Source organism: Ambystoma mexicanum, chromosome 3q (genome assembly GCF_040938575.1).
Source record: "Ambystoma mexicanum isolate Mex_15411 chromosome 3q, UKY_AmexF1_1, whole genome shotgun sequence".
Lineage (NCBI taxonomy): Eukaryota > Metazoa > Chordata > Amphibia > Caudata > Ambystomatidae > Ambystoma > Ambystoma mexicanum.
In genome coordinates this window covers 150,400,879-150,427,522 of record NC_090926.1, presented here as the reverse complement: position 1 = coordinate 150,427,522, position 26,644 = coordinate 150,400,879, and the positions used below count along the sequence as shown (strand labels likewise).

The following is a 26,644-nucleotide window of genomic DNA, read 5'->3' as shown; positions in this document are numbered from 1 at the left end:
TCAGTGGTATTACACAAAGACATGGAAAAATTAGCAACACTAGTCATTGTTCGTTTTGTTAATCTGTCCTTTGTATGAGAAATTAAGAAACAGCAAGATATGACGTAGACTTATAGGAGAAGGGATTCAGTCAGTGAACGTGGCTATGATATTTTTACTCTGTGACTTAGATGCACAGGTAACAACAAATGTGGGTGCCTTTCTTTTTGTAGCATGGAAAATAAGGGCTCAGTTGGAAATTAAATGCAATAATAGCAAAAGCTATGGCTTTATTCCATTAATGTGATGAGCATTTTAGAGATTTGTGCAAAAAAAGTGCTAAACATGGAGGCCGAAAGGTTGTTGTTGTAAACCAGGGGTCTGCAACTTGCAGATATTTTGGATTAAGATTCCCATCATTTCTTCCCATTGAATATGCTGAGTAGGGGTGAAGGGAGTTGTGGTCTAAGACTTCTGAACACCCAAAGGTTGCTGTGAGGGATTGCCACCTGTCTAGGTTGCAAAGGCCTGGTTTGTATCAATAATACAATTATGTGGGTAATTTCATCTCTGAAAAGGTCATCTACTGATGAGATTCCCCTTTCATAACCTCCATGCAGAAAAGCAGGTGTCCTGCTGCACCAGTATTCTTAGTTCCAGCGCCTGCTCTACCAGTGGCACAGTGCAGGTTCAGAGGTCCCAATGCCCATTTGACAGCTGCAGTGACAGCCAAGCGTCTGCAGCGCAGGGGCGACATTAAGGATATGCTCCCCTGTACCCAAACTATGATGATGAAAAGTAACCCATGATGGTGGCAGAATAAACTCTAAAATAAAGCAAGGCCTGAGTTTAGGCATAGTGCATGGTGCTACTCATGATCATGGCCACCCCATCCAAATTGATATTACGCATGTGGCAGCTGCTGTGAGTCAGCTCTGCTGTGGAAGGTGATTTGTATTCTGGTTAGACGGGATAAGACTGCCAAATGGCAGGACAGGAACCTGAATGGCCATGCCTCTTCTTTGATCTCTTTGTGAGGGCAGCTAACACACTCCGAAAGAGACAGCCGCACAGTAGACCGCTGTCCTGGAACCGGCCAACAAAAGAACACACCCATTCAAATGGTGTAGCCTCACATCAAGGTTATGCATCTCTAAAGACCTTTGTTTTTAGTGGGAGGGGGTGGGATTATATTCAGCAGGAGGGCAATGTTCATGAGAAGGAGACTTGCACCATTTTGTATCTCTCTGCTTCTATTTTCCCTTCCTGTCATGCCTTTTGGGTGTGATGTCAGAAGGGCAAAGTCCACTTCTGTGAAGGGCAGGGATTGCACCACTAAGGCAGGTTAGCTTACGTCCAATCACCTGGGGACTTGCAACTTTAAAAGAAGGGGTCTCCTACCCTTTCCGGATTTTCACTCTGGAACAACACCTGAGAAGAACTCACTGGACCTCCTTTAGAAAAGTTGTACTTTGCAAAGCCCTCAGCCTGAGATGAAAAAAGAGTTGCCCAAGGCAGAAGAGAGATCTGGCTGCTACCCACTACAGGGCACATTGGGGGTGACTTTTGCTGTGGACCAGGACCTGCCACTCTGCTCCAGAATATCCTAAAGCTAGGAGAGAAGAACCTGAACTGACCCATCCCGTCCTCAGGTCCCCCTGAGTGAGCATCACAGCAACCGGAGGACCAGAGCAGCTGAAGCTCCCTGCTCTGCTGCATCGAACGGCCACACCCTGTTCAATGCACCTTAAACGAGAGGGAAGATGGCAGCATTGGCCTTTGCACTCCACCACCAATCTGAACTATTGCTTGCACTTCGAACCATCTCTATGCTGCATAGTGCCTTAGTGAAGCCTGTCACCTGCTAGGCTTGAATCATCTGCTCAATGCCAGGACCCAATCCGAACAGCTGGAGAGTCACATGCCAACTGTAGCCAGGGATTACAATAATGGCTCAGTTCATCTAGCCCTTGAACAACCGCGTCACCGACTCGCACATCGGCGCACCCCAATCACCACTTTGATGACCATCACCCGCCGACTCGAACCACTGGTGCATCATGCATCAACCACTCCCAGCGGCGAAAGCCCAACTCAGCATGGCCCAACTGCGGAGAGATCCCGGAACTTCGCTGACCTGCATCGCTGAGAGCCCCCTTCGACCTCCCAGAGCTATCGCATTCACCTCTGCACAACGCCCGCTTGCTGCTTGGGCCCACAGGATCCCACATACCCAAACTGATCTTGATCCACTTGCATCAACGTTTGACACCGGGTTTCACATCATCAACCCATCAAAGAATCAAAACCAGTTACTGTTAACAACTATTGACCACAAACTGCCTCCTCGGTCCAGAGGGGCCCTAGAGACTGCTTAGGTCACCTCAGCACCTTCCTTCACATAAGAGATGTCCAGTTATGCCTTGTATTACCTATCACCGCTGTACTGGTGCTTGGAAGGCACTTTCTTCAGTCTGTTGTTTCTTCTCTGTTCATCCACACAGGTGGGATTTTGTACAGGGTTTTCCGTTTCTTACTTTTGCAAACGGGTGTCTTTAATGAAAGTATATATAGATTTACCGAACCTTGATTGGACATTCCCTTTGAACTGTATTATTGTGTTGCTTGGGTCACTACTGGGTCATATTCACACCCCTGCCAAGATCACAGCCTTCCCTTGGCGCACATTACCACAAAAGGCGAAGGAGGTATATCTCTTAACTGCCCCTGTTTTACCTTTAGGATTGTGGTGGGTTTTGGTTTGTAGAGGGGTGAGGGCTGAGTGGGTCATTTTACCCCTCCTCGTCGCTGTATTCCTGCAGAGCAGAATCCAGTGTGTCACAGGTGCAGACCCCTATACTTAACAAGCATGTTTGGGCCTCTCATCTGCTCATGGCACAGCTTTGAGATTTGATCTAGGCTTATATTATTGGAAGTGGTCAAACTTCTTAATGATCTAAAATTGGTTGATCATGTTCTCATTTAAATTGGTCAGGTGAGCAATCGCTTGGCCAGGTGGAGGAGGTTATACATGTGTTTTGCTTCCTCCGCTTTGTGATCTTCTTATATTCTTTTGTACATATGATGATTCTTTTTTGTTGAGAGTATGGTAATTTTTCCTTTTTTTTGTTTTTAATTTAGAATTGTTTGTTTGTCTTTGCCTGTTGTATTGATTGTGGGGTAGTTGAGTAAAGTTTTAAGCAATTATTTTATTTGCTTTAAATGATGTAATTTAGCTATATATGCTTGTACGATTTTGTATTTTGTGTAAGAAGTCGAAATTTGTTTTGGCTAATATGCACAATAAAAAATATTAATAATATGATTGGATATGTTGTATATGGTTTAAATCTTTTTGTATGAAATTTCCAATTTCGGTTTTTCTTTTTTTAGCAATATTCTTAGAGGCTCAAGTCAGAAAAAAATGATAGTGGTAGTTAAGCTGTAGAGGAGGTCCCAGATATGGCCTGCACTCCAGCCACCCATTTTGAAATACCAGGAACATACTCGCCGAGATATGTGACGTATGATGAGCAAACAAAACCAGAAGAGAGTTGCGCTAGGGCTTTGCCCAGTGCCCATCGGAAGAGCAATACCTGTTGAAGTGCCAATTACCAGACAACCATGGGCAGCACGGTACCCATTGAGACAACCGTACCAACAGCTGACATGACATGAAGACTACTTTCAAACTGTCCCAGAAGACATCAAAGGGCCTTAATCAAAGGCGAATGGTGATGATACAAGGGCCCGGACAGACGTACAGATAAACGAAACAACAACCAAAAAGATGACACACTAAGACGAAACACCATGGATAAAGATATCGAAGACATAGAAGAAGAGACGATGTCGAAATATAAAGAAACATAACCATAAAGCAGGATGAAAGTATGCAACCAGCTAACGCTTGTACATAGGCTTGTAATGCAAGAAGCTAAGAAAATAGCGTGGCTTGCTATGCTTAGTAGAAGAATAGAGCGGCAAGCGCCAACTATATATATATATCTACCTCAATGAAGCACATTATATAAGTGCAGTCCACTCTACATGAAAGCAGAATTAAGCCCAGGATGGTAGGGGTCAAACAGGCCAGGATTCATATACCAGCACAAAGCCAGACCAAAGAGCGGAATCTAAACTTAGCAAGAAGCAGCTCATGCCTGGGAATTCAAGGTCAACCTAAGGAAGGGAGGAGAGCGGCAACTTCGAAGAATCGAAACTTCAGAGCATAGCAGCCTGCCCGTGAAGGTCGAGATAAGGAGGCCCAGGCAGGTGGCGAGGCCGAAGAGAGAATCAAATATGCAAATAGATGGAAATAGATGGAAAATGAAGCAGCTTCACGGTGTACTGACATGTGACCAGCCAAGCGTAAAGAGGTACCAACGTCTGATGTCACCCAAAACCAGAGGATGCCATAACGTTTCCCGATAAGAAGCTACAGTTTCGAGGCCATCCTCAGCCAACTAATTGATACATAGCCCTAAAGTACCGATTGATGGAAGGGAGGCAGGGTGAATCTTGGGGCATGCCGCATCTGGGTAACCATTCAGCATGCTGCTAATTAAAGTGGCGATTTATGCCTAGGGGTGTAACCGACCCAATCACAATAGACAAAGTAATCTAGGGTCCTATAGCTAGTAGAACCAATGAGACTTTGTACTTGTAATCAAGTCTAGCACGAGTGATGTAGAGGGATAGGCATAAACGCCGACCCGATAAGAGTTAACCAAATCTCACACACTGTTACCATATACAGATATAGTACCTACCCTTAAGTTACCTTTTCCAACTAATAGACTTGCATGACAAACTTTAGAGTGTTACACGTCAATGAAGATTTTGGAAGCTGAAGTGAGAAGGACGATCGCATCACTGATGATTTCCTATTGTTTCCCCGTTTTCTGTACTTGTCATTAAACAGACTCCCCTTTGCCAAACCATTGAGTTGTCCTTATTGAGTGGAGTTGGAGTGAGAGAATCCTGCACCCCATCCACCTCAACGTGCAGCTATCCCATCTTAAAGGTACTTGAGGGTGAGCTCTGATCCCATGGGCCCGTCAGAGGTCGCTCCGCCCTCCTGTACACTTGGTAGCGGAGAGGATGGTTGTGACTATCAATTATTAACTATTGATTAAAATAAGACACCTATTGACCGGCGAAACGAAGTAACTCTAGGTCTTCGGCAATATCACGAGTCCTTCGCCATTTGACCGAGTAGACTGTGAAGCTTCCCGTGGACAGTGATAGTTTAAATCTATCCAAAAACTGCAGTGGGTCTGAAGGGACCCATTTTATAAACATAAACCCTTCCATTCCTACGTACAGCGGAACAGACGAAAGATTAAAGGAGGCTGTAACGGAGGCGATGATCCCAAGGATCCAAAGAGGAACCATGCGAGCAGTGAGTGAAACAACAATTGAATCCTTTGGCAAATGTCTTAGGCATTAGAACAAGTAAGGGAAAGGGTAACGGAGGGAGGTGGAGAAAACAAAATAGTCAGAAGTAGAGATGACTGAATATATATATGGGGAAAATGACTCGAGAATAATTGAATAGAGAGTGAATACTGGGGTAGACACCCAAGAAGAGAATGAATACTGGGGTAGACACCCAAGAAGAGAGAGAATACTGGGGTAGACACCCGAGGAAAGAGAGAGGATACCAGGGCAGACACTTGAGATAAAGAGAGAGGATACGCCTTATTCCTGCGCTTTAATATAGCGGTCAGAAGAAACGTGAACTCAGAGCCCACATAATAGGGGACAACTAGGCTACTACCACGTTTAAAGACGTCATAAAAGGGGTTCGTTTGAACTCCATGTCGGGGTACAAATTAGAGGCAGAGATATGTGTGTCCAGCTAGTGTCTGTCTAGTCTGTCAAATGTATGTTGTACATGCTCTGTTGTATGTCACATGTAAGAAATTGTGTCCTGTAGTGTTTGAAATCAAATAAGATTTTTACGCGATTCTATAATTGAGAGGGAATCGCACATGGATTGATGATCTTGAGTAAATTGGTGATAAAAAGTTTTGCGGGAAAGGATTGGATAGGAGCTTGCGGTATTTAGCTCTCGCTCATATTGTTGACAGTGTTAAAGTCGCATGGAAGCATTGAAAAGGGGTGTTTAAGAGGAAAGTAGAACAGATTTAAGCATGGAAGAAATTACACCATTAGCACACTTATGTAAGCAACTGCCGAAACATGCACCCAAGCTTAAGAAATATAGCACTGAGTGGGTTAAGGGCACCGCCCACAAGATGTTTATGCCGTGGCCACAAAATGGGTCTTTATCTAAAGCCATTTTATAGCATATGACGACTTACTTGCATGCCACATATACAGGAAAAAAACTAGAGAAACGCCTTGCTGTTCTAGAACTTTGGAAAATGTTCGAACAGTCGAAGGAAGAAGAGCCACCTGCTGACTGGATATTATACGTATGGACGGAGGGTGGGTGAGATGCCTACTGCGCCACCTGCCCCGCCTGAAACAAAAAACCAGGGGAAGTAAGCCTGAGGGACTCTACCCATTAAGAGAGCTTAAGGCAGCCACCGGGTATAGCAACCCCGCATATGAGTCACCTACGTACAGTAGTGACGAAAAGAAAGGGAAGGATCAGAACCAGAAACTTACCTCCGCAGTCCAGAGGGACAAGGAGAGACTCGATGATGAAAGGAAGGATCAGGCACAGACTAGTGCATCCCTCGATAAGGAGAGAGAGGGAAAGAAATCGAAAGGAATCGAAGACAGAACTGATGAGATAGCATTTACAAAAGACGAATGGATGGGAGGATAAATACTATTGAAATTCGATGGGAAAGGAAGTGATGATGTGAGACCTATAGAGAGGTTAGATGAGACACAGAGAAAGGAGAAAGAAATGGAGTTAAGGGATGAAAGGAGAAGACGGAAGGATAGACTGAGGCGTGAACAGCTATATCGGGAAGAGCAAGAACAGCAGCTTGTTCGCAAACAGAGAGCAGTCTATGCCTTAGGCAGACAGAAACAGCAAAGTTTTGAAGAAGAGCAAAGAGTACGTGACAAGAAGATAAGGAGGCGAAGGGATGAGGAAGTTCGAAGTGAAAATGAACGTAGAAATGAAAGGAGAAGGGAAGAAGATAAGGTCAGAGAATAGGCGAGGAAGCGCAAAGAATTTGATGTTGACATTGAACGTAAGCGTAGACAGAGGGCACACGATCTCGAATATTTGGAGCGGGAAGTTAAAAAAACAGATCCTGTTGTAGAATGGGAAGACATTGAAGAATTCTTTCCTGCGTACAACTCAGTACCAGGCACGACTAGGGCAAATATTGAAGACGACTTCGATACCAGAAGCATTGGGGAAACAATCGATAAAATATATGATGAAATGGGACTAGAACAAATATCCCAAAGGGAAAGGGAAGACGAGCACTTGGAAAGCACTCAACTGTATGACACTGAGGATGTTACGCGAAGTAGTGGGAGCAGGAGACTGTCCCACGACAGACTAGAAATCAGTAAAAACGATGATGACACAAGGAGATGCGTGAATTGGGAATCAATGTCCGACTCCAGAGAGGAAATGGAGTGCAGGACTAATGAAGAAGGGAGACAGCACGAAAAGCGGCTCCCAATGGACAAAGGGGTACCATGGTCGGATGCTAGTGAGTCCGCACCAAGGACATCAGAGTCTGCCACACAGTCGGACCAGCATGATGGAACACCCCATGGTCAGAGGGGGGGTGTCGGCACCCGCCTATACAGACAGGTTGAGGACATTGCCAGGCAGACGGCGATGCGGGAATATTACCACAGTGGTAGATAGGAGAGCTATGAGAGAAGAGAAGGAAGACTGCGCATTCCAATTTCTGCTACTAGAAAAGGGGGGAGCAAGACCTCAATATATTCCTTGGCCACACATGGATCGAGAAAACCTGAAAAACAAGCTTCCAATGCTGACATCGGGAGCCAGGAAGTGGATACATGAGTTCGGAAAAATGACAGGGGGTGTCACGTTAGCTATAGGGGACATTAAAGGTCTCCTGATGGCCATACCTGGTGAGAGAGCAGGCGATGTGTGGGCACGGGCAGGGTGTAACCATAATTAACACTGCTCACGACGGAGTGGCATTTAATAATTGCAGAGCAGAAGTATGGAAAGCACTACGAGTGCTGTACCCGGACACTTCTGATATGGGAGCTATAATGACTCGAAAAATGAAGGAGTCAGAAGATCCATTGATTTATATCCAGAATTTCCAAGACATGTGGGTGCTCAAAACGCATGAATCTTGGACGAAATCTATACCTGTGTTTTACCACATACTGTGCCAAAGGTTGCCAGAACCAGTGCAGAAACAGCTCAAGAAATTGGTAGGGGTTGAGGCTAAACCTTGGGCAGAAACACAGTTAACTATTGCGCACTACTGTAGATTGTTACAAGAAGGAAATCGGAAAAATGAGGCAACTCGAAAGGGTGAGGAAGCGAAGCTAGTGCAAAATAAATTATCAGAGTTTGCTCTCGAAGGAACCATGCTAACTATCCCAGCTGAACAGAACTTACAACAGGTGGCTAACCCACAGCAGAACAACCAGGATAACGTAGGACTGTACCCGAGGGGAAGAGGATTTAGAGGAAGAGGATTGCAAAGTAATCAAGGAGGTTTCCAAAGTAATCAATGAGGTTTTCAAAACATGCAAACGGGCAATCCAGATATGCCAAACGGACAAATAATCCAACCACTGCCAGTATGTTGGCTGTGTGGGATGACGGGGCATTTGCCGCGCACGTGCAGAAGTCAAGACGTGTGGCAGAATAGCCAAGGAATGGGAGCAGGCAAGGCGAATCCACCTGCGATCACACAACAGGTCAATGGACATAATCACACAGTGCAGCAGCAAGAACAAGGTGTGCAGCAAGGTGTGCAACAAGGGGTTCAACCCCCGAACATGGGGAATTTGCCACAAGGGCAATTTCAACATGCACCACCGCAATCGTCTCAGGGCACAAGCTCCGGAAGGGGAAGCAACCCAGGGAATGGAGAGAATCCACAAATGTACAGTGGACCAAACCTATATATGAACTAGGACAGCTCACTGGGAACCCTGATGTGCTCTATCCTATCAGTGACACCATACCCTAATACGGACCCAAGGGTGAATGTCGTCATAAGGGGTAAAGAATATTCCTTCTTAGTTGACACGGGTGCAACACGCTCGTACATACGAGAAGGCAAGTTTTCCTTGTCCGGCGAGGCCATAGAAACTCAGAGTTTTACAGGAGCTCACAGCCGAGTTCCCTTTACAGACGCACTCCCAGTCTCCGTGGGAGAGTGAGAGATGAATGTACCTTTATTATATTCACATCAGACTCCAGTAAACATTTTGGGTCGAGACTTAATGACAAAATTGAACAAGACAATCTCGTTCACGGAGGAGGGCATAGTATGCTCCACTCTAGGAATGCATTATTCAAACGTGTGCGAAATGATCAGGGCATACTCCGGACATATAGCCATGAGAGCTATACCATTAGAGTCAGAGGTTTTCACATATGGCATGTGTGTACTTATGGCAGGATTACCAGGCCTCGCAGATAGAACTATGAGAAGCCCTGATGAGTTTCTATTCAGACCAAGAATACCTATGCATGAAGAGGTGGGACAAGTATTTCCCTTGATGATACATACCGCAGCAGTGCGAGGGAAAGTAGCATCGGTTGAAGGCTACGATGATGAAGGCAGACAATGGTGTGCGATTATCGCCATCGAAGAAGGGTATCGAGTGACTGACGTCACCAATGACGATCTGTTTGAAGAACAACCAGACTCAGAAGAGACAACGGTGGAAGTGAGTCTCATGTTTTGGGTAAAAATGATCAAAAGAGAAGTGCCTCAGAGAATGATGATGGCACTGACACGTCCGGAATACTTTGATGATGACATGGCCCAGGTGCCTGTCTCAGTATGCACTACAGGACCATATGACGTAGGCCTACTGAAGGGGATGGGAGAAGTGAAAATTAAGCTAAAGCCAGGAGCAATATTTCCGAGAGTGCGACAATATCCCATGTCCAGAGAGGCGGATGAAGATATCGCAAAGACAATTTCCACCATGATGGGTCAGGGCATCTTAGTGACGTCAGAGTCACCCTGTAATACAGTGATTTATCCTGTCAAGAAACCAAAGGAAGGGTCTTGATGTTTAATCCAAGATTTAAGAGCATTAAACAATATTGTTGACGCCGAGTTCCCTCCAGTCCCTAATCCATCTACAAACCTATGTAACATTGCCATCGAGGCAAAATATTTCACGGTGATTGATTTGAAAAATGCCTTTTTCTCAATCCCGTTGCACCGTGACTCTCAAGACCTGACGTCATTCACTTTCAGACAAATGCGTCTGAAAAGCACAAGGTTGCCACAGAGGTACTGTGAGTCCCCGTCCATTTTCAATAGAGTCCTACAGATGGACCTAAGCAATATTGCATTAGAAAGTGTCATCTTGCAATATGTGGGCGACATTCTGATCTGCAGCCCCACGGAAGAACAATGCAGACGCGATTCTATTCAGCTATTGACTATACTGGCTGAGGAAGGTTATAAGGTTGACAAGGAAAAGTTGCAATATTGTCAACAGGAGGTGCTATACATAGGCCGGCTAATCTCACATGAAGGTAAAAAGGTGACCCCAGAAAGACCTGAAGCTATTATGAGCACGGCTAAGCCACTCACGATAAAGCAAATGCAGAGCTTGTTAGGCCTATGCAATTATGTTAGAGCATGGGTCTTCGATTACAGCTCATATACCAGACCCTTGCTCCAGGCCCTGAAGAAGGCCCAGGCGAAGGAAAAGTTTAATGGTCTGAGGCAATGGAAAAAGGGTTTGCTGAACTCAAGAGAGAGATTTGTACGGCTCCAGTTCATAGGATTCCTAATTATGCAGAGTAATTCTACATGTTCTTGCACACAAACGGCAATGTTATGACTGCAGTGCTCGCTCAAAAAACTTCGTTGGGATACAAGCCCCTGGCATATTACAGTGGGTACCCGGACCCAGTAATGAGAGGCTACTTCCCATGCAAACAAAGTTTAGCTGAGCAGGGTTCGCCATTGAAAAGGCAACAGCTATTGTGATGGGATGTTCCATGACGCTATATGTCGAACATTCACTATTAGTCATTTTAGAGAAACCTAAAGGAACATTGACATCTCAGAGAGCTTCTGCATATGAAGTGATCATATCTAATCCATCCATCAAAATAGTTTGATGTAAAACAGTGAACCCAGCTACGTTCATAGCTGAGCCAGTCACTTAAGGAGAGCCGATACATGACTGTGCAAACTATGAAGAATTCTATGATGAAATCCCCAGGGTGAAAGAAAATGCCCTGGTGGCAGGAGTGATTGTTTTTAATGATGGATCTTCGAGAATCGACCAAGAAGATGGACAAAGATATACAGGTGTTGCCATAATGAAACACATAGCAAACAGAGAATTTCGAGTACTCGTCAGTGCATCTCATTATTCAGCACAGGCTACAGAATTATTGGCGTTGATACTTGCCATTGAGAATCACGCAGACCAGGAAGTAACTGTGTACAGTGACTCTGCCTATGTGACGTCCACAGTGCACGCAGGACTAGCACGCTGGAAAAGGAGGGGCTACCTCCGAGCAGATGGCATGTCAGTGCAACATGCAGCCTTATTGGACAGGCTGATTAAGGCACTACAGCTCCCAGTGGGCATAGTGGTCGTGAAATGCGCCGCCCACACTAAACGGACAGATTTCGTGTCATGTGGAAACCACGCAGCAGACACGGAAGCCAAGCGTATAGCCTCCAAAAGTGAGACGATCATGGAAGTGGAAGTGGCATGCACCCATGAGAGAATGATGGTGACACGTACCACACCGGAAGCCTATAGTAATCTAGTGCAAACGCAACTAATGGTGCTTCAAGGGGAGGCACCACAGGACGAGAAGAACCGATGGAAACGTTGAGGATGTACTTTAAACTGCTCTGACGGATTGTGGCGGCAAGACAGCACTGGTAAACCAGTAATGCCTGTAGCCCTACTAAAAATAGCATTGGAGCAATTGCATTACCCACTACACATGTCAAAAGAGAATCTAGCAGCAACGCTAGCAGAAGACTAGTTTATACCGAATTTAGCTGAGCATGTTGCATTCTTTATGGTGAACTGCATATTCTGCCAGCAATTCACTGCTGGGCACACATTAAAAGTAGTGAGAGGAGTCATCCCCCAGCCAAATGGGCCTTTTCAGCACTCACATATCGACTATGTCGACATGATTCAAGTGTTCAACGGGTACAGATACTTAATTGTAGTGGTGTGTCCATTCTCCAGATGGATAGAAGCAGGTCCATGTACACACCCAGACTCTACCTGTGCGGCCAAATTTCTAGTGAGGGAAGTGTTCCCTAGGTGGGGGGGTGTGAAGTGATGAAATCAGATAACGGGGCTTTTTTTTTTTGTAAATTCAGTCTTTGACCAGATAGCTTGTTCCTTGGTATAAAGCACAAGTTCTCGTCGGCGTATCATCCGGAAGGTAATTGTATCTGTGAGAGGCTCAACGGCTTGTTAAAAGAAAGGATAGCCAAGTTGAAGCTTACTCTAAAGAGGGGATGGTTGCACTGCCTTCCACTCGCATTGTATGCTCTTCGGAACCAACCAGGCTCCGACCATCATTTTACACCGCACAAGATAGTCACAGGAAGGAGAATGAATACTCACCTAAACCCTTGAAACAGAGCTAGGTGTGATGCCCAGCCAACCCGAGAGGTCCTGGGATCCGAATTGCAAAAATATCTGAACTGCATGACATCCAGTTTTACTGTAATTTCCGACCAACTACAGCGATGACGAAAAGGGTGCAGCACAGCACAAAACACAGGAGGAGACGCTGCAACAGACCCAGCTCAAGGTCTACGCGTTGCACTCATTTTCCCTGGGGATGCTGTGTTGGTGAAGAACGACATGTGGAAAAAGTGGGATGAGCCGAGATTCAATGGTCCTTTCATCGTTGAGGACTGCAACTGCAACTGCAGGAGAGCATGGATTTGTCTCAATGACATTAAGCCCTATATCGGAGAAAGCCCTCTAGCTGCACCCCACCTTGAAGAAACTACAGACAACGGAGAAGAACCTCAGCACGTGCAGACAAGACCCGTGACGAGGAAGATAGACGCATGAGCAGCAAAGCCAAGACAAAGAACTCTTGTGCAAGTTGTGGCTTAAACTGGACATTTCCTCTAAGCAAAAGGGGATAAGGACATAACCGGACACTCTGTGCATCCTAGGTGCAGGTTGAAGAAGAAAATTGCGCATTTAAGCCACAACACGTTTTGTTGACACAAACTTGTAAACCAAACCACATATCAGCGTTCTTGAGAAACAAGACTCTAACAAACAGTGAACAAGGACTTTTACCTTAAGAGCTAAACACAGTATCCTGAATCATCAAATATCAAGACTTTGTTTGGCAGTTCTTATGGTGTCCCCCAGAAGAAACATTGCAAAGGACGTACTCACTTACTTCCAGTTAGTATTGGTATCATATCCATCGCTGGTAGGGAGGGTTACCAGTGTCACAGACTTTACCCAGGACCCTGCCAACAGGAAAGTAATCTGACAACTACTTACCGTCATTGCGGAAGCTTTCATTGGACTGCCTGAATACAGTGATGAGGACACAAATGCTTTCACCACAGTGGATTATAGATGAACTCGTCAATACGCTTTTCTTTCGCATCATAGAGGAGTGCCCAGCTATTGTTGGGAGAACCACAGACGCTCTCACATTTATTCGAGATCCAGCAAACTCTGAACTTTTGAGCCAGCTGTGGACCAAGCTAAGCTATCTGGTTGCAATCCAGGGGTCCGGAAAGTGCAAGCATTGTTCATGTCAAGGGAAGGGCTTGTAATCCTGAAACCAACAAGGCAGGATAAATGTCCCTGACACCCGAGGACAGCAGACTGGTGCACAACCTCCTCTTTCGCCTAGTCACTGACTTTCCAGAAATGGTGGGGAGACCTATCGAGGTTGACGTCCTCACATTCATCAAAGATCCAGCTTATGTCGCACAGATGGGAATGCTCCTCCATGACATCATTCTGCAAGTGGAGCTGTCCAACTTTCAGAGAGATTATATGAGGAGATTCCAGTGAAACCTTCCGCCGAGGGACGGATCGAGGAAGCCGAGTCAAGCACTTCATCTTTCCGCCGAGAGACAGATCGAGGGAGCAGAGACAAGAACTTCACCTTTATTTGTTTGATTGCCATTATTGCCATTTCTTCACATTGAACAGTGTCCAGCATGTCCTCAGGACTGAAGCTGATTAGGGGGGTGGACTGGGAACTCATCTACTTTGAACATGCACAGTAGAAGTGACTTATCGAAGTGTTAGTCTAATTTATTTTTCCATAGTCTAGCAAGGATACTGCATCTTGTATCAACAGACAATCGTCACCCGCAAGAGGGGGGACACTTGTGAAGCACCAGCCAATTTATGATACAAACTGTTTGAGAACAATATTAAATTGGGGGAAAAGAATAAACATTTGCATTTTGTTATGATCGAAATGGGGGTCCAGAACAGTAACCTGATCTCCCACAAGCAGAGGGGCGCACTCGCTTCTCTGGAAGGAAATGCTGCCATTTAATCTACCGCACTATCATGTATCTATGCATTGTGTTTATCATTATTTTGCTGTCATTAACGATCAGAACTGCATTTTTTCTTGGTGCACGAAGCGTTCCAATTTCAGTGCACCCACCTGATGATGTACGCATGAGTCCCACAAAAGCACCCAGACCCTATATAGTTATTTCAGTCCCGAGAAAATCTGATGGTAAAGTAAATGAACTGAAAATGAATGTAATTAACAGTGAAACATACACACTTGAGGTAACAGAAAAACAGGAGACAGGGTCAGCACGGAAAGAATGAAAACATAGCACTGACAACTACACACACACACACACACACACACACACACTGAATGCACAAAAACCAGGGCAAGTGTCAATTACCACAGAACCTCAAGCGAAGGCAACAGACAGCATGAGACTGTCTACCGAACAATCAGTCCCAGAAAATAATGAAAGAGACCAAAAGGGAATGAGAGAAAGGCCAATGTAAGAAGACTTAACAAAAGCCCTTATATAGACAGATGCGTCTGTAGGAGAATTCACTGCAAAGATAAAAATGTTAGTAGATCATTTATTCCCGTTTGTAGCCAGAGCGAAGAAACGGCATGAGCAACTGAGAAGTAAGACCGCAGAGACTGCACTGACAATCACACAAGTCCCAACACAAGAAACAAGTACCAGGCCCACAATGCAGCCATACACTGGGCCTGTGACAGGCTGGTGGCTGAAAAAGGCACTTATAGAGGGCAGGAAAAGAATGCAAGAAAAGTAGGAGAGAATTGCAAAGCCTCCACCTACCACATCGATGCAGATAAAGAAACCTGCTCCATGAACCAGAATGCCCGAGAGTCCTCCAGCAAGGAAAAGCCACACAGACGCGTTTCGATATGTAGTTATAGAAAACTATAGGAAGACACTAAGGATCAAGAGGAGCCTGCATGAAGATAACAGTGAACTGAACGACTACCTGGACAGCAAACAACATTTGGTACCAGCACATGAAAGAAGTTGGAAGAAGAAAATTAGAAGGAGAATGCTTTGTTTGTGCACTCCTACCGTACAGCATGGGGAAATCCAAGATCTTTGTGGCTGTAGAAATTGATGTCCCGACAGCACACTGTCTTTCGCAAGTAGCAATGTGCAACACCAGAGGACAGTTTATAGGGAGAGACGCCTCATTGATATGGGCAACCGAGACAAATTACCCCGATGAAGATGATTATGTTCAGGACATTAAGACGAGAAACAGAGCCCACACTAGGAATCATGTGATCAGGTACGAGAAGCCTGGAGTTAAAGGAGCAGCAATCAGATGGGAAGTGAATCCAAAGCTAAATTTCCAAGGAAAAACTCCAGAAGAGGCAAAAAATTGGAAGAACAGAGGACAAATGCAGATTTGGGGAACAGTGCTTTCACCAGACGGATTGGAAGAAGGAGTGGTGATCTGCCGAGCATGGATGGTCTTTGGAGCCTATAAGGAAGCAATAGAAAACTCACAGAGGTTGTGCAAATCTTTATGGCTGAAACTCACAAGATTACTGACATGGGTTGAAGACAGAGGAGGACCCCTGCAGATAGTGCCACTGGAAAGCCCGAAATTGTGCTTCAGCAACAATGACACGAGGAAAATGGGAGAGAATCAGAACTGTGGACACATTTTTGGGGCTCCAGGAATGACGCATGGAACCGCAGTAATTATGGATCATTATTGGGCGTGTGGATCCAAAGCATACATAAGACTGCTGAAAAACTCGGGGGGCATATGCACAATAGTGAACGCTCACGTTCTTGCACTAGTGATCCCAAAAAGTGACCTGAATATTGACAGTTTCCTGAAAGCAGATGCTCACCTGAGGAAAAGGAGATCCGTGGAGCTGGTATCCCGAAGGAAAAGAGAAAATTACTTTTCTGCCAAATCAGAAGCATTATTCCATGCAATCCCGTCTGAGCACAGCCTCTTCAGCCTCACCTTATCAGTGTTTAGATCGTCATGCCAATTTCCAGGTTGGAGCAAATACTAAATGGTTGCAAATCACCAGATGGGAATTACTGCAAACAATCAACTCGACAATAAAGCGATTAAACCCAATCAAGGAAGAGTTAAGAGCAATCCGACTGATGACTCTCCAGAACAGATATGTACTTGACATGATCACATGATGGATGGAGGAGTTTGCGCAAAAATTGGAGAATCATGTTGCACATTTATACCATCACATGACAAAGAAAATGGAACCTTAACAGAAGCCATAGGTATGCTGACAAACCTACAGAACCAGATGATCGATGAAACTGACGAAGTTAATGATGAGAGCTGGTTTGGAACACTATACTCATGGGTCCCACAAAGGATGGCAGACATATTCAAGTTTCTGGGAGCCCTGCTATTGATGATACTATAAGGATTTTGTGTTATCAAGATAATTATCTCACAATGCCAGAAAACTGCAAAGAAAGTCATAGGGATGAAGATCATGATCAATGTCAAACCAGGATGGTAACCCAGAGAACTGACTGATGAATAAATAAGAGAATTTGTGAAGGCCAGCGAAGAGGCGCCAGGAGGAACACAATTTGTGTAGGCCAGGAAACGAAGAAAGTACAAAGGAAAATGGATTTATTGCAGCCCAAATGGACAGTGCCAGCTAATGACCTGGAACAAAGACGAACATGTAAAAACAGCAGGAAGTTTGAAAGGAGTGATAAACAATTTGGACTCCAAAGAGACACTCCTTAACACCATCATGTACAAACCCAGAAACAAACCCAGAAGATGAAGAAGAAATGAATATAGAAGAACCAAGTAAGGTGAATACAAAGGAGGAAGCAGAAGTGGGCGATGGACCGACCAGACGGGGGGGGGTGTAGAGAAGGTCTCAGATATGGCCTGCACTCCAGCCACCCATTTTGAAATACCAGGAACATACTTGCCGAGATATGTGACGTATTATGAGCAAATAAACCAGCAGAGAGCTGCGCTAGGTTTTTGCCCAGTGCCCATCGGAAGAGCAATACCTGTTGAAGTGCCAATTAGCAGACAACCATGAGCAGCATGATACCCATTGAGACAACCATACCAACAGCTGACACGACATGAAGACTACTTTCAACCTGTCCCAGAAGAGACCCAAAGGGCCTTAATCGAAGGCGAATGGTGACGACACAAGGGCCTGGACAGATGTACAGATAAACGAAACAACAACCAAAAAGATGACACACTAAGGCGAAACACCATGGATAAAGATATCACAGACATAGAAGAAGAGACGATGTCGAAATATAAAGAAACATAACCATAAAGCAGGATGAAAGTATGTAACCAGCTAACGCTTGTACATAGGCTTGTAATGCAAGAAGCTGAGAAAACAGTGCGGCTTGCTATGCTTAGTAGAAGAATAGAGCGGCAAGCACCAACTATATATATCTACCTCAATGAATCACATTATATAAGTGCAGTCCACTCTACATGAAAGCAGAATTAAGCCCAGGATGGTAGGGGTCAAACAGGCCAGGATTCATATACCAGCACAAAGCCAGATGAAAGAGCGGAATCGAAACTTACCAAGAAGCAGCTCATGCCTGGGAATTCAAGGTCAACCCAAGGAAGGGAGGAGAGCGGCAACTTCGAAGAATCGAAACTTCAGAGCATAGCAGTCTGCTTGTGAAGGTCGAGATAAGGAGGCCCAGGCACGTGGCGAGGCCGAAGAGAGAATCAAATAGGCAAATAGATGGAAAATGAAGCAGTTTCACGGTGTACTGACACGTGACCAGCCAAGCACGAAGAGGTACCAATGTTTGATGTCACCCAATACCAGAGGATGCCATAACTTTTCCTGATAAGAAGCTACAGTTTCGAGGCCATTGTCAGCCAACTAATTGACACATAGCCCTAAAGTACTGATTGATGGAAGGGAGGCAGGGTGAATTTTGGGGCATGCCACATCCGTGTAACCATTCTGCATGCTGCTAATTAAAGTGGCAATTTATGCCTAGGGGTGTAACCGACCCAATCACAATGGACTAAGTAATCAAGGTCCTATAGCTAGTAGAACCAATGAGACGTCGTACTTGTAATGACGTCTAGCATGAGTGATGTAGAAGGATGGGCGTAGACGCCCACCCGATAAATGTTATCCAATCCTCACACCCCGTTACCATATACAGATATAGTACCTATACTTAAGTTACCTTTTCCAACCAATAGACTTGCATGACAAACTTTCGAGTGTTACACGCCAATGATGATGAATTTTGCATATAAGAATTGCTGTTTGAATAAAGATTTTGGAAGTTGAAGCAAGACGGGCGATCGCATCACTGATGATTTCCTATTGTTTCCCCGTTTTCTGTACTTGTCATTAAATGGACTTCCTTTTGCCAAACCATTGAGTTGTCCTTATTGAGTGCTGTTGGAGTGAGAGAATCCCGCACCCCATCCACCTCAAGGTACAGCTATCTTGTCTTAAAGGTACTCGAGGGTGAGCTCTGATCCCATGGGCCAGTCAGAGGTCTCCGCGCCCTCCTGTACAAAGCACTATACACATATCACATATCCTAACACACTGTAACAAAACATACAGGCAGATCGTTTCTGCTACATGTACAGGTGAGAAAACAAATAGCCCTGAAACTTTTTCCAGGAAACATTTTTCTGCTTATTTTCAACAACAGAAATACTAGGAAGCACTCATCCATGAAACCTTTTTTATTCGGAGGATAACTGAAGCTGCTTGCTCCTCGAAAGAGCTATTAAATGTGCAAAACAAATGGAAGAACCCCCTGGCAGGTTTTAACATCCTTTTAGCATTTCACCCATCAAGCAATAATGGATTTGTCTCCAAGGCTGTTCTGAGAAATCCGAAAGTTAGCAAAATGTCCACCAGCATGAATGTGTCACTCCCAAATTCTAGCTCTGGAATCAGCCTAAACTGGATTGACTAAATTCGTGTGCGCGCCTGGCAATTCTAGACCTTGATCCTAAAAGCATAATGGGGGGCTCTCCATGGGTGTATTTTCCCTGACTCCTTCCAAACTTCTTGCCAGGTACCTATGCATCTCAAACACTGGCTCCTTGGGACACAGAATAGCATCACCCCCCACATTTGAAAAGGCCACTGATCCCTCCACTTCTCAAGAGAATCTTTAGGCCACCTGCTAACCCCGCCCACAGGACCATCTTCCTACAGAAAGCAGTAAAGGGGAATGAGCTTCTTGTATGGGACCCTTCTCGCTGTCAGGAGGGGTGCGGGCTGCATTTTAACTCTTAGAGGGACACAGTCTGTACTAGTTGTCATATTAGAGGGATTTTTGTGATTACTGCGACCATTTTACTGCGACCCCCCAAAATGCAGAGTTATTTTTATTTTGACCCCTTTTAACCCCATATATATGCGGTGGGAGACCCCCCACAGCCCCTCCCTTATCCATTTTATACGATACTTCTCCCCCCACATATATATATATGGGGTGTAAAGGGGGTTCAAATAAAATGAAGTCGACATTTTAGGGGGGTCGCAGTAAAATGGTCGAAGTAATTGTATAATCCCACATAAAAGGATTTGCGACGGAATTCTGTAAATGGCTGAGCCGAAGGATTGATCACTATAAACCTGCCAACTTGAATCACTGTTACACACGAGATCCTGCCCCAACGCTTGCACGCCATTGGTGTCCAGGACAACGTACTTGACTGAAGCCATTACTTGTTTCTCAGAAAGAGCACTACCAGTCAAGGGTGCCACGTTTCTATTCCATGGAACACCAGTACAGTGTGGCGTCTCGAAGGGTTCAGCCTTCTCCCCTTTTCTTTTTAATGTTGTTTTATGATCCTACCTGACAATCATTTGGCCTATCCTACAAGTGTGCCAATGACCTATAAACTCTAATAAAACTGCAAATGTCAAAGCATGTATGTTTGGCAGACTTAGAAGTGTGGTCCTAGAACCAATTGACACACTGGATGTGTCCAGATTATCTAGAACTGGAACGAGGCAGGTTTTGAGATTATCCTCATTGGTTCCAGGCCTCAATGTCTGATGCAGTGTTCGAGGCCATCCGCAATGGCTCCATGCCTCATTCCACCTCAAGCAGGGAGATCCTCGAATTCCATTCCAATATGGATTCCTCCCTAACCAGACAGATTGTGGCCACGTTGAAGGTTGCTTTCATCACTGGACACTGACTTGATTTCCTTTTCAACCTTTCCCACAGAGCGTGACTACCGCATTGGTCACTGTTGCCTTGCCTGGATGATAGAGTTTGGACCTGGGTCCTCTGCTTGCCATCTACACCACTGGGTGAAAATATGCAATGTCATGTTTCACCAGCTCAAAGCTGTGTCCACTCGGGGATCTTTCTTTTCCAGGTGCAATCAGCCGTCCCACGTAACGGCCCCTAGTTCACGATCCATCAAGTCACAAGATCATTATGAACCAGCAAGGCACACTTATTTCTAGACCTGTGCTGGAGGGAGAGCCTTCGACACTCAGACATTGCATCTATGGACGTCACTAGTCTTATATGTGTGAATCGAAACAGATCATCGTCGAAATGGCTTTATTACCTTTGATTGTCTAGAGCGGTTTTGAGCACCTTCATGACCAATACGTCAAATCAAGAGGCTATATGTATGGCAGGGGCCTGCAACCTGCGTCTCCCCAGTTGTTTTGGACTAGAACTCCCATGATCCCTTACCATTGACTATAATGACACGGTTGATGATGGTTGTAGTTGAACACATCTGGAGAGCCAAAGGTTGCATACCTCTGATGTACAGCATATCACAATACAATAAACCGCATTACATAACCTACATGGCTCATGCTCGGACGGGTTAGCGCCGTGTCTCGTTAATGCTGCAGCATAAAATAAAAGATACAAAATACAAGCAGATTACATTGGAACAGAGACCGCAAAGGAGCATGCTGAGGACATACAAGCACACCACATCACAACACCAGGAAAAGGATTGCAGATGCTCACCTGGAGGGGATTTTTTGTGCTGATGGCTAAGACGTGGTATTTGAAATAACACAGTTCACAGCTCCAGGACCCTCGTTCGCTGATCCACCGAATGAGGCAGGGCTGATGCGTGCAGCGCACTGAGCCATCACATCGACATGGGCTGAGTAGCTCCCCCTAGAGGAGGAGAGAGAAGATGGCAGAATAAGTGAGCAGCCATAGGCCAGGAAGACTCAATTACTCATTAAACCACAGCCCAAACCAATTGCACGGCTGATTAAGACCATGTGACTTTACATTGGTATACAGTCTTTCCATTGAAATAATTTCCATCAAATCATTATCCTTCGAAATTCATTAATTGAAATGCTTTTCCATCGAAAAGCATATTAATTGAATGAATTTTGATGGATTTACAAGTCAAACATACCTTTAAAATAGATGTTTGGATGTGTGGGTTGGAAATGCAATGGGTTGAGAAAAGGGTTACTTTTTGAAAATGACGGTTGGGGGTGGTTCGGTGGGGGGCCTGTGGTTTGGGGGGATTTAGGGGTGAACCCCCCCAATAAAACAATAAACATCACAAGTTAGAGCATGCTGTCCAGTGCTGAAATACATTATAGATTTCAGCACTGGACAAGGGTTACATTTTGAAAATGGGGGTTGAGGGGCATTGGGGAGGACTCTGGGGGTTGGGAGGGAGGTTTGGGAGGGGACCCCCAATAAACAATAAACACCACAAGTTAGAGGAAGCTGTCCAGTGCTGAAATACTTTATAGATTTCAGCACTGGACCGCTCCCTCTGACTTGTGTAGTGTGCACTTTCATTATATTTTCTAGGACTAGGGAAATTTATTTTATTTTATTGGGGGTTGGAGTCTACCCCCCATAAAAAAACAAAAAAAGTGCACACAACATAAGTTAGAGGGAGCTGTCCAGTGCTGAAATACATTGCAACTGTATTGAATAGATTTCAGCACTGGACAGCTCCCTGTAACATTATAACATTATGCATGTTTCATCGACTTTCCATGTAAAAAATTTAAAGTGTTTATATAACGAAACCCTATTCGATGAAAAGGTTTCGATACATAAACACTTTGCACTTTATGCATGGCAATTCGATTAAACATCTTTCAATGGAAAAGATTTGATGAAACGAACCCTCGATCGGAAAACTTTGATGCGAAGACTAGTAACCCTTTACATTGCCACAGAGCTATCTATGCTAAAGCAGTCAACAGCGGCGAGGACTCATGGCATCACAGTGAACATGCATGCACATCAGTGTCTTCATGCTAACGCTTCATTAGGCTGAAAATGGCTTTTGCACCTTTCGCACCACTCACAGACTGTATGCACTTTGCATGCATTATGCATCTCCTCAAGAACTCTGCGCTCCATTCGCAACCTTTACAGAGATCTCCAACCCCTGCCCTGCGCACATGGCACCTTCAGCCCCACCGCACATGTCGCTAAAGACGTCCATAAACCCCATAGCCTGCAAATAGCTCTCCTCAAACAGGCCGCCCTCACATCATGCTTTCAATCTCAGTGGAGTCCTTCACCAGTCACTGGACAGCTGCTGTGTGAAGCTCGTTGTGGGACAGAACAATCACTAGTGGGTAGGGCCAATGAGGTAGAACACTTCCATACCAATTGGTTCCCCCAAAGGGAGACGTCCTGCACTTGCTCAAGACAAGGTATTCACACATTTTGCAATCTACTCTTTCAAACCTTCAAAATGACGCAGAACTCATTTTATCAGGAGAGGCGGGATTCAGTGTACAACAAAAAAGCTCTGCATGGGCGCCAGTCTCATCCTCAACACCAACTATGAGAGATGGGGCGTGGGGGTATATTGTCCAATAATGCATGCACAAGAAGAGCGTTGTCACCAAGGGGAAGCAGAGGAACGTATGCCAACCACTGGATTTAAACAAGCACTGCCAATGCCAACAGGTTGGCTTGTGTGTAGGCATGGGATAAGCATTTGCGAGGCACAGCCATAATGGTACAAAACTGCCCATTAATAGTAGCAGTTAAAAAATGTTTCGAGCACCTGCACATATAATAGCAGTGCCTGGCATAAGTCTAGTTAATACCTATAGAGAAGCCGACATTGTTAGCTTTGCCAATGCTTGTTTTTAACAGGACTTCAGTGAAGGACACACATGCTGCTTATAAATGAAATGGCAGAAGGCACACTTGATTACAGCAGTTTTACTATTTCAGACACACATTTACAGCTCCAATTGAGCCATGAACTCTCACACGACTGATTTCAAATAACACCAGCAGCACTTTGAGCACAGGTCTTGATGTTATTGCTTAATAAAGCTAGCTCAAAGTGTCGAAAGAGAAATTATATCGTGCCTCCTATTGCAATAAATATATGTATATTGGCCTACGCCAAGCTGCTCGAAAGTCGCTTGCGAAAGAATCCGTGTTGCAAGGTCCTGACCTTAAAATCAATGTAAGCCGCCATTTTAGGTTCATCCGTCATTTTAGGATTCCCTTTGTAAAAGTCACCCTGTGAGTTAAAATGGTGTACGATGTCATTCCAAAATACGATATGGCCGTCTTGACCACTGTACATAGCTAATATGTAACTTGCCGGCAGGCCACTTGTTGAGGTCGTGAACTGAGACCTTGTCCTTCGTTGACTTGTGTGTAAGGGATTACTCGTGTAAAGAAACTAATCCACGAGCATACTAAAAAAACAATGTATTCAAAATACTGAACATAGAACACTTGTTTAACCACATTGTATAAATGTTTCAGAAGACTAACATGGAAAATCCCAGATCACACAGTTGCTGTATGGGCTTGTTGATACAAGTATGAAAGGCAAACCAGTTATATGCAGTTGTTCGAGACTTGGCACAAACCCTAGATCGGTGATGTATTAAGTGGAAAATTAACCCTAAGTGGGCCTGGACATCGTGCCCACAAAGTGTATAAAAAGCAAATGCATTCTAATGTACAGCGTCTCTCACTGAACACACTGAACCACGCTGGAGTTCGTTGTGTTGTACTGAGGGCCAATAGCTATCTGATTTTGCTCTGTTTTTGTAACTGGATTCAGTATAAAATAAAGTACTTTGTATGTTCCTTTGTAACCTGTGTTCGGTGTATTTCCTTTTGGAGTACTCGGCCTCGATATTTTGATTTTGTTTTCACAGTTGGCGCCCGAATAGGGACCCTCAAGTTTGATGCCGGATTGTTGAAGGTTGACGCAGGCTATCGGACCAGGATCGGACGGTGTGACAAAAAGGGGCCCCACTGAACGAGACGCGACACCTCAGCAGCGCTGCACAACCCGATCCCTGGATGATTAGCTTGTGGTCTGAGACAGCATCTTGTCAAGGGTCCACTTATCGAGGCGGGCAGATTTGCCGAAATCACCATGCATGAGGTAAGATTAGTTAGGTAAGATTCTTTGAAATCTGTTCGGACCTCCTTAGGTTTGTTCAGGTGAGTCGTGACACGACTCTTAATTCAACCCTGAAAATTTGAATTTGGAGCATTGTATCTGCAGACGCAATTATTGACCAGGTAACACCAATAATTTGATATGCCTGGGAAATTGTCTAACTGCTTCAGGACATTGTTCCGCAGCGATAGACAATCTTTGGAATTTAGCCGTGCGGCACCACAGGAGGGGTCGCCGGCATGTACTATGTACTGTAATCATGCCATTGGAAGTATAGCATTTAATGACATTTGGCACAGACAAACCAGACATGCCTCCGAACTTCAGTGGCCCATCAATGGTAGTTTTGAAATCCCTCGTATTGAGTATTTAGAGTCAATACTATTAAAGAAAAAGGCTAGACCTGCAGCATTTGATGTTTTGCAGAATTGGAAAAAAAGTAGCATTGCAACAACTTAAAAGTAGAGAGAAGCATGCGTTCCGTCATAAGACGAACGCCGAAAAAGTATTATTGTATGACCAAGATAAACATTCTGAATCGACTAGAAATATGTACAGGGCTTTCTCACTTGGAATTCAAAAAATATATCCGTCCAAAGACCTCCATGCTTCCGATGAATTTATAGATAAATTGTTAAATGAACGAAGGCCTGGTGCCTCTGCGCCACCTCCGTATGTTCCTCTTCCTGCTGCTTTGCCTCTTCCTCCTGTTATTCCTGCTCTACCTGCTATTGTTCCCGTTTTTCCTGCTCCTCCTAATGTTCCCTTTCCTCCAGCTCCTCCACCTCTTCTTATCGCACCAGTTACAGTACCTCCATTGAATTTGCCCACTCCCTCTCTTCCAAGTGGTCCTGAGCGCCGCTTGCAATCGATCGAGGTGCAGGGTCAAAGGTTGTCACTCGCAATACTGTACCACCGGATAAGAAACGTGAGTTAATTGCATGGGCTAAGCATTGTATGGAGAAGGATGATCAAGCTAGTGTCTTTGCCACACTTTGTAATATGGATAATTCTCCTGAGAAAAATGTTTTTATTGAAGGTTTAGGGATTCAGTTATGTGTAATGTGGGGAAAATTAAATAATGCAGATCTCCCGCAAGGGTTAAGGGATCTAAAAACTTTAGCGTTTTCTAGAGACACTGTGGAGAAGGTAAATTAGCTTGTCGAGAGGTTATTTGGGTATAGAAAGGAGTTGGAAAAGTTGCAGAATAAGGATGACGACGAGGAAAGTATGTACGTACAGAAACGGTTCCTTCCTTGTCGGAAATCGATATCTGAGGAAGCACGAATTTGTACGAAGGACGCACTTAGATGGATTTCGGATATGTTGATAACTCCAGTTGAAGTATATGACATGTATAGTCAGTATACGCCAGAAATGCAGAGGGAAGTGATACAGGTGATGATAGAGTACCTACAGGATGATTGTGTAAAAAGGAAGATTAGTTGTCCCACAGAGTTATTGAGTATTTACAAGAGAGCTTTTTCACTTGACACTTCTTCAACTGCTTTAGCGCTCGATTTAGCTCTGTTGCTTATTAAGCGTTCGGAGTCACCTACTTCTCAGTTGCCTATGAGAGAGGTTCCTCCGACATTTGTCCTGAAGG

At 44.7% G+C, this 26,644-nt stretch overlaps 1 protein-coding gene across 1 annotated transcript in view; it reads right to left on the bottom strand.

Moving 5' to 3' along the window:
* MARCHF9 (membrane associated ring-CH-type finger 9) overlaps positions 1–26,644 on the bottom strand; it is a 731,209-nt gene that overhangs the window by 225,166 nt on the left and 479,399 nt on the right. The window contains exon 2 of the mRNA XM_069653354.1: positions 21,624–21,779. Within this exon, the coding sequence (XP_069509455.1) occupies positions 21,624–21,779 (156 nt within the window). The remainder of the gene's footprint in view (positions 1–21,623; positions 21,780–26,644) is intronic.